The sequence below is a fragment of the Aegilops tauschii genome, chromosome 2 (genome assembly GCF_002575655.3).
Source record: "Aegilops tauschii subsp. strangulata cultivar AL8/78 chromosome 2, Aet v6.0, whole genome shotgun sequence".
Lineage (NCBI taxonomy): Eukaryota > Viridiplantae > Streptophyta > Magnoliopsida > Poales > Poaceae > Aegilops > Aegilops tauschii.
Window position 1 is genome coordinate 645,007,383 of NC_053036.3, and position 9,086 is coordinate 645,016,468.

The 9,086-nt window shown below is 47.6% G+C and overlaps 1 protein-coding gene across 1 annotated transcript; it reads left to right on the forward strand.

The window, feature by feature from the left end:
* Positions 1-6,627: 6,627 nt before the first annotated feature.
* Positions 6,628-8,811, forward strand: LOC109768353 (galactoside 2-alpha-L-fucosyltransferase-like). The gene is made up of 2 exons (XM_020327084.2): positions 6,628-6,882; positions 7,090-8,811. Exons 1-2 carry the CDS (start codon positions 6,738-6,740, stop codon positions 8,601-8,603), a joined length of 1,659 nt encoding a protein of 552 aa, XP_020182673.1. The 5' UTR covers positions 6,628-6,737; the 3' UTR covers positions 8,604-8,811.
* Positions 8,812-9,086: the final 275 nt, after the last annotated feature.

Genomic DNA, 9,086 nt, shown 5'->3' on the forward strand with positions numbered 1-9,086 from the left:
AGGCCCCTGGCCGCACGAACCGGGACCAATGCTCACATTAGTCCTAGTTCGTGACTGAACCAGGGCTAATGTGAAAACTGCCCTGTGACCTAAGCCATGTTTTCTACTAGTGTTAGCTAGGTAACACAATATATGAAACACCTAAATTAAACCCCCAAACCCCCCCCCCCCCCCTTAAAAAAACAAAACCCCAGCACCTGAAATGCTGACGCGTGAATGCCTATTGGTCCCGGTTGGTGACACCAACCGGGACAAAAGGCCCTGCCTATTGGTCCCGGTTGGTGGCACCAACCGGGACCAAAGGCCCCCCTGCCTGGGCTGGCAGCAGCGGCCACGTGGAGGACCTTCTGTCCCGATTCGTGTAAGAACCGGGACTAAAGGGTTAGGGCTTTAATAACGACCCTTTAGTCCCCGTTCGAAAACCGGGACAAAAGGCCCTTACAAACCGGGGTAAAAGCCCCTTTTCCTATTAGTGGTAGCACGTACGAGGGGCGGACCCACGTGGTCGTAGCCGGTGTCAGAGGACCCCGGGTAATTTTCTCGCTATGTGTACTATATAAGGCACATGTACTGGTGTGACACCGGTAAAATTAGTCAATGGACACCGGCCGGAGCCAGCAAAACGGTGTACGAGCAGGCCCATCTAATAGCCCATGCGGCGGCGATGCTGTCACTCACGTAATGCAAGTTTTTTTTTTGGAGGGGGGGGGGGGGGGGGGGGGACTCACGTAATGCAAGTACTTTGGGTATTAGAGGTTTGTGTACGTGGGCCACCAACCTGCTGGCTTCTCGCGTGTTCGCGTTATTTCCTCACAAGCTCGCGCTAGCCCTATCGCCGCCCACCTCTCTGCGCAACAGTGTCGCCTTGCCAGACTCGCCTAGATCACCGGAAAGACAAAGGTACGGCAAGAGAATCCCTCGATCTAGTTCAAGTGTGTGTCTCTATTTCTCACAATTTTTGTCTCCCAAACACTGAAACACCGAACAAGAGTTTCAAACCATAAGGATGTTACAATTACATATTGGATTACTGCGTTTTTTCGGGAGATGTCCACGTCTGTTTGAGAATAGGACTACCGGGATATTTCAATTTTTATGCCGATACAAATTTGTTTGAGAATTGAATTATTTTGAGTTTCCAAAATTTGGGAGTGCATATCATTTTTACCGATCATCCTTGTTTTCATTGTTTGGAGTTTTTATGCTTTACTGTTTGAGACTACGGTTTTTAATCCCGTGACAATGAATATTTTAGTTTATGAAACCATCAGTTTCTAAAGCTACTGCGAAAATGGTGACGTGTTTGGCAATCAAAGTAGTGATCTAAACGCTCTTATATTTCTTTACGGAGGGAGTATGTAGTAATGTATTTGACCACCACTAGAGTCATTTGCTGTTTTTCTCAGTTTTTAAAACAAATGTCCTGATCTTTTTTTTAATACAGCACCATAGTTTTGTGGATACTATGGCTTATAATACTACAAAATAAATTGCACTAATTTTTTTTGGGGAAATACTGCAATCTTAACTAGAGGCAAACATCTCAAAGTATTTGAAACCATAGTTTCTCAAAATAGTATTCTTGAAATACATTGCAACCAAGCACACCCTAAGTTTGTTATTTTTATGTATAGCATTATATGTGGCGGAGCTTGACAAGAATCTATGGGGGGGCAATGACCAAAAAAATTTTGAACCAACCGCAACAAAATTTAACCAGCGCCAGTGGCGACCATAGTTGGGGAAAGAGACAGGTAAAGCACTCAAGTCCCGAGCACCGACAGGCTCGTGTAGTCATGTTCGTGTGATAATCCCGGTGATGGGCTTCTGGCCTTGTACGTGTATGTGGATATGGGACGGTTACTACCTAGTAAAACAAATTGCAATTGAGCTAGGGGGCCATGGCCCCCTCAGAGTTCTACATAGCTTCGCCGATGTATATGTTCCTATGCATACGTGATGTACATGTGGACATCGGGTCATTTTTGTCCTGGGTCCGCCCCTGCATACGCCATCGTATTTGAAGAGGTGCCGTGTATGATAGGCAACCAACATGATCTATACATGCACTACTCGGACATGTTCGACATGCTCATGCACGATGAGGTAAGATTTCCTGCATCGCTTCAGTGATGCTGTTTGTTGTATGATGCTTAGATACCTCACATCAGAACGTTTTCAGGTAATGTGGCAACCGTACTCGATATTCTGCCAGCCATCGTTTACTGCTCACCTTAACCCGGGTTGTGTATCCCATGACGAGCATTGGCTATGCCCGTATCCTCTTATTAACTTCCACATCGTCGAATCCTACAGTCCGGAGAGGGTCTGTCATCAGTTTGATGTGCTGCGGGAATCTATTGTTGAAATCAGCAGAAAGACGGAGCGAGATCTGCACAAGTAAGTCATAAAACTGGTTCGAGATCTGCACAAGTAAGTCATAAAACTGGTTCATGGACTTACTGGTCATCTTTCGTGTTTAGACGGACCCGTAACTAAATACGTCATGATTCATGGCCGTCTCATCTTTCAGGGTAGACCGGCGGACGTGCAAACAGACATATTGGGCGGATTTCCATAGAGTCCATATAGACGCCTGGATATGCATTGGCGAAGCTGTTTTATTACCCGTCATGTAATTTTCCCTACAGTTATTTGTTTTGTTATGAAATACAAAATCATAGTCAAGAAAATGAAAATCGGTATGAGATTGATACACTCTGTTTATTATAGCCAGACCTAACCAGGTTAGGTTGCATGTGCAGCTATCAGAAGTAGAACACATGCTAGATGGCAACTTACTACTTTTATTTTAATTACCAAGAAGTCTCTTAACATGTGTCTTACTCAATGTAGGTGGTCACCACCAATAACTAATATCACATTGGTGGTTTTTGGTTTGGATTGGGCATCATTCATGATGTTATGCCATTGTTTGCCTAGATAGTTGGTGTGCTGTCAAATTAGGACTATTTATTGTTATCCATTATTGTCTTCCAATTGACAGATTTGTTGCATAGTACACCAAACATCGAAAAGCATCGTGATTCTGTGAATAAGGGTATCTTTTCTTCATACTGTATTTATATATATTTGCCCTTTATTATGTTGTTTGCTGAATTTTCGCACTTGGCTTCTCTTGCATTGCAACACCATTGCCACAGTTCCATAATGAGATACATATAAACAAAGATCTTTAGGAGATTGTGCTGTCTACTTTAGTAAGTCTGTTACTCTTAAATATATGCAGTTTCTTTACTGAATATAAGATAGTGTACAAGCTCTAGCGGTAGTTGCCCACCGAGTAAGTTAATAGAAAAGAGAACAAATGCATTATTTGTTCTGACCAACCTGGGTTCAAACACAACATTTTGAAAGCAAAAAATAAACGGACGTTTACCACTGGCTAAGATCCAACAAGTTCTAGATTACCATTTTTTCCTATGAGTTACTTCCTGTCATTAAGCCTGTCTTAGCAGCTCAACTTTTGTTTCTACAGGGAAAATTCTAAGAATGTTTAAAGTTCTTTATGAATGTTAGGCGGTCTGACTCGATCTAAATCAGCAGTTGCACCAGCTACTTCTCACTGTTTAGCATCTGACCTGTATCTGCAGGTGATACCTTGGACAGTTTCTTCCAACTCCTTTGTTAGTAATTAATCCAATAATTTCATGCTTGGAAATGGGAAATTTCAAGGCCAACGACACTCTGTCAGTCAGATGGCTGACAAGATTTTGCCTCTATGACATCATTAGAGTTTTGTGCAAATGTGGGACCACAAGTCTTGGCTGCACATGGGGTGCAATCCAGTTTTGAAGGTTGGAAAATGGCAGTTGTCAAAGTTCTGTAAAATAATATACCAAATTAATGGTGTACCACTCCAGGTTTTGTAAAATGTAGTACGAAGCTACTGTTAATTCTGCTTGAGACTACGTACCTGTACCATATTCTTACATAAAAATTAATATTCAGTGTACAGTCTAGCAGTTGCCTAAATCTCATCATTCACTTTCATTTCGACTTGAGAGTAAAAAAGAGCATGGAATTGTAATGGTACTCATGGAGTCATGGTTCTGTGCTCTCATCTAACACATTGAGCATGTTTTTTTGTGTGCTCAATTCTAACATTGCAACACACGATTTTGCTAGCTAGACTGTTTCTTTTCGATTACCTCGACAAATCTATGCACAGTAATAGTGCAAAACAAATGGAATTTCTTACTCATGCCGCGCCAAATTTGCCTAGTTGACCTGAAAATACGCAGCATTTTTGCACAACCGTCGCTTGCACGCTGCCAGTCCTGTATAGCTCTATCAGCCCAGCGGCACATTTTTCAATAAAGGATGCTTTATTACTTAAAAGGTTTAAGCATTATATCCGGCCTCTGCATACTAAGATGCGCATAGCCAAAATAAGTCCACACACAGAACAAAAAACCAAAAAAGAGGCGAAATACTAAGAAAATATCTAGTGTTTGTATAACGCCTAAGACGTAGGTGGGCCAATCCTGAGATCATGCTGCCACCCAGGTTCGGTAAAAGTATCCATCACCGTAGCCTCCAATCATGTACATACCTCCATAAAGAAGCCGCGATTCTCCATACGCTGAAGAGACGACCATAAATGAAGCGTCCCGGTACATCTGTAGATAGCCTGCATAAGAGATGTACTTTTTCCATTAAAAACCTTATGATTTAAGCGACCAAATAACGGCGAGTGCTCCCACCCTGAGAAGAGTTCTAAACTTGTATTCAATCCCATGTAAATAGTTGCCAAATATATTAGCAACGCTACAAAGAGGGTACAAGCCAGAATCTATTTGGATGGCTGACCATATAAAACGAGCCAATTTACATTGAAAGAACAAATATTTTATTGTCTCATCATGCTGACAAAAGACACATTGCGTACTTCCATGTCAATTCCTCTTAACAAGGTTATCTTTAGTAAGAATGACTCCGCGACGAAGATATATCATGCAAAGATTTTATTCTTAAGAGGTATTTTCATCTTCCAGATCTTCTTATTATTATCAACTGGCACATCGGATTGGAGCAAGGCTCTGTACATGGACTCCATTGAGAATTGACCATTCCCTTGTAGGTTCCAACGAAATTCATCGGACCCTTGTGACAATTGCACCATGGATAACCGCTGGAGCAGGGTGTTCCACGGTTGGAGTCTGGGTCCAATTAAATATCTTCTGAACGTCACGTTTGGCCGAAATGATTCCATAACCGTGCCGATAGTATCACCCTTGTGGCGCACAATATTATACAGAGCTGGATAATGTTCCTGGAGTGAAGCATTACCTAGCCACTTATCCTCCTAGAATCTAATTTCTGAACCGTCCTTAATGAGCCATAGGGGAAGAAATATTTCTTCGTCGCCATTAAGCCCGCCCAAAAGTGAGAGTCCCCAGGCTTCCAGTACATCTGGGATATCGCCTTTGAACCCACATATTTTCTCTTCAGGAGAGTTTGCCATACACCATCTTTCGTCAATAACTTAAACAACCATTTGCCGAGGAGGGCCCTATTCTTAATAGCAAGGTCATGAATGCCCAACCCGCCTTGGTCTTTGGGACGGCAAATCACACTCCATTTAGCCAGTCTATATTTCTTTCTCTCGCTATCTCCTTGACAAAAGAATCTTGATCGGAAGTAATCCATCTATGTAAAACTCCTTTCGGCAGTTGGAAGAAGGAAATCATATATAGTACCATATTGCTTAGTACTGAATTAATGAGTACCAATCTTCCACCCAGAGATAGCAATTTGCCTTTCCAACTGCTTAGTCTTTTTTGTAGTCTCTTCTCAACGTGTTTTCATTCAGCATTTGTGAGTCTCCGATAATGTACCGGTATCCCCAAATATGTGATAGGAAACTGGCCCAAACCGCAGCCGAAAAGGTCAGCATACAAATGGGCCTCGTCTTTTTTTTGAAAGAAAAGGTAGATCTTGTTCTACCTTATGCATTCAAAACAGGCCGCAGCCCGATAGACTGAAGTCATTTTACATGAAGGCGGTGTGGGCGCCGCACAGAGTGTGCAGCAGGCCAGCGCCAAGCCTGAAGAAAGAAAGGAAAACAAGAGAAGGAGAAAAAAAGGAGAAAAGGAGAAACCTAGGCTGGAGGACTTATATGTAGCTACTGTTGCAACATTACATTAGCCCAAGAAGTTAAAGCCTCCTTTGCATTTCCTCCCGGCGCTCTCAGCCTCCAGAGCATGAGTAGCTGAGCGATCTCAGTAAGAACCTTTCCGGTCGTCCAAGAAACGTTATGAAAGACTTGCGCATTTCTGGCAATGGGCCTCGTCTTGAGCCCAGCGGCACATGCATGTTGCGACCGCCGTGGGATCGATGTGCATTGAGCGCACGCGTAAGGTCTCCAGCGCGGACTTGGTGGTGGTGCTTGATTTGGTCAGCTCGCTCTAACTTGTAGTAGGATCATACTTGCCACTTTAACCCCGCGTTACTCATCCCGTCCATTCCATGAGGGCACACACAAGTCGAGGTCAACGCATGTGCTTTTCTTCGTGACTACGCCTTCCTAGCTAGTAGTGTGGTGGAGTAGTATATATGTAGTACTGTATGTAAGCAGGCCGTGGAACAAGGAGGGCCAAAAAGAAGAGTTCACCATATATATACTCCTATATGAGTATCACGCTTGTTCATGCATATATATACGATATAGCTAGCGCTTGGCTGCCTAGCCTAAGCCTAGTAGTGAACTCAAGATGGAGGGCGGCAAGCCATCCACTCAGCGCCACTCGTCCGGCGCCGTTCGGCCGATTGTGCTACTAGTGGTCGCGGTGAGCCTGGTTGCCGTGCTCTTCATGGCCACGCGGGTCTCGCCCGGATGCCGTCCACTCTTAAAAGCTGGTACGTACACGTTGATCTTGCACTAGACTGTACTTTCTCGGTTTTCTGAGGTTCAACTTTGACCATAATTTAATCAACGAGAGCAGTCGGTCTTGTTGGTTAAATTTATGATCAAAGTTAAAGCGCGGAAACCGATAACACACTATATTTTAAAACGGAGGGAGTACCAAGTCAAGTAATCGACATGCTTGAACTATATGTATGTAGTGTACCAACAAGGCCTAGGCCGTGCCGGCCCCTCCGTGACGGCCGATCCGCTCCTCGGCGGCCTCCTCTCGCCGGGCTTCGACGACCGCTCCTGCCTCAGCCGCTACCGCGCCTCGCTCTACCGCCAGCCGTCGCTCCACAACCTGTCATCGCACCTCGTCTCGCGCCTCCGACGCTACGAGTCCCTCCACCAGCTCTGCGGGCCTGGCACACCGGCGTACTCGCACGCCGTCGCCCGCCTGCGCGAGGCCATGGATGGGCATGCGTCAGCGCCAGCACCAGCGTCATCGAACAGTACCAGCAGCTCCGACCCCGAGTGCAGCTACATCATCTGGACCCCCGTAGAGGGACTCGGCAACCGCATCCTCTCCACCGCCTCGGCTTTCCTCTACGCGCTGCTCACTGACCGTGTCCTCCTTGTCCACCACCCCGCCGACGACCTCAACGACATGTTCTGCGAGCCGTTCCCGGGCTCCAACACCACCTGGGTGCTCCCGGAGGAAGGGTTTCCCATCCAGGGCATCAAGGGGCTCAACGTCCGCACCCGGGAGAGCCTCGGCAACGCGCTGGGCCGTGGCGAGGGCGAGGGGTCGGCGCCGTGGCTGTACGTGCACCTACAGACCGACTACAAGCCGGACGATCGGCGCTTCTTCTGCGACGACGGACAGGACACGGTGCGTGGCGTGCGATGGCTCGTGCTCCGCTCCGACAACTACTTCGTGCCGGGCCTCTTCTTCCTCCGGCGGTACGAGGAAGAGCTGGTCCGGCTGTTCCCGCGCCGCGACACCGTGTTCCACCACCTCGGGCGGTACCTGTTCCACCCGAGCAACACGGTGTGGGGCATGGCGACGCGGTACTACAGCTCGTACCTCGCCCCGGCGGAGGAGCGGGTGGGCGTCCAGGTGCGCGAGTTCAAGTATGCGCGCATCTCCGCCGACGAACGCTACAAGCAGATCATCTCGTGCGCGAGCCGCGAGAGCCTCCTGCCCGCCGTCGACAACGCTACTCTCCCGAGCTCCTCTGACCACCACCACCACCAGGAGCAGGAGCAGGAGACGAAACGCAAGGCCGTGCTGGTCGTGTCGCTAAACGGGGACTACTACGACAAGCTCAGCAGCCTGTACTACGAGCACGGCGGCGCGGCGGGAGTGACTGTGAGCGTGTTCCAGCCGACGCACCTGGGAATGCAGCAGTCGGAGAAGCGGCAGCACAACCAGAAGGCGTTGGCTGAGATAGTGTTGCTCAGCTTTTCGGACGTGGTCGTCACGTCCGCCCAATCCACCTTCGGCTACGTCAGCCAGGGGCTGGCCGGGCTGAGGCCCTGGGTGCTCATGCTCCCCGTCGACGGGAAGGTCCCCGATCCGCCGTGTCGTCTCGCCTCCACCATCGAGCCCTGCTTCATGAGGCCGCCGCACTATGACTGCCGGACGAGGGGAGACAGCGACAACGGCAAGGTGGTCCCCTACATCCGGCAGTGCGAGGATGTATCGTATGGCGTTCAGTTGGTGGAGTAACTCGATCAGCTGGCCTTCCCTCAATCAATCAATTTGGCAGCCTCATCGTAGGTAGGTTCATCATGCATGGCCTCTTGGGGGCAATCATCCTAGTATCTGATTTGCCTAGTTGGTCCACCGATGCATGGGAGTAGTTTGGGTATTTGTCGGGTAAAAATAATGAAGCGACTAGTTCCCGATTGATCGAGAATTAGTTACTTCTCAATTACTTGCAACTCTCATCGAGTAAGAATCACGACGCAAATCTATTTCCAGGGCTTTCGGAGCTCCGACGATGGTGTGTCGTGTTTTTGGTGCTCTTCCGTTCTCGGCGGGCTTTCCGCCCGGTGACCGTCCGTGATGTTCGTCTTATTCTTAGCCCGGGCGCCGTTTTTGCTGGGAGCTGTATTATTCTTAGCCCGGGCGCCGTTTTTGCTCGGAGCTGTATTATTCTTAGCCCGGGCGCCGTTTTTGCTCGGAGCTGTATTATTCTTAGCCCGGGCG

Excerpts from the sequence above, each read along its gene's own strand:
- LOC109768353 (XM_020327084.2), top strand. The coding sequence starts at position 6,738 with ATGGAGGGCGGCAAGCCATCCACTCAGCGCCACTCGTCCGGCGCCGTT. Across the intron at positions 6,883-7,089 it reads CCGTCCACTCTTAAAAGCTG|TGTACCAACAAGGCCTAGGC; the intron begins GTACGTACACGT and ends ATATGTATGTAG.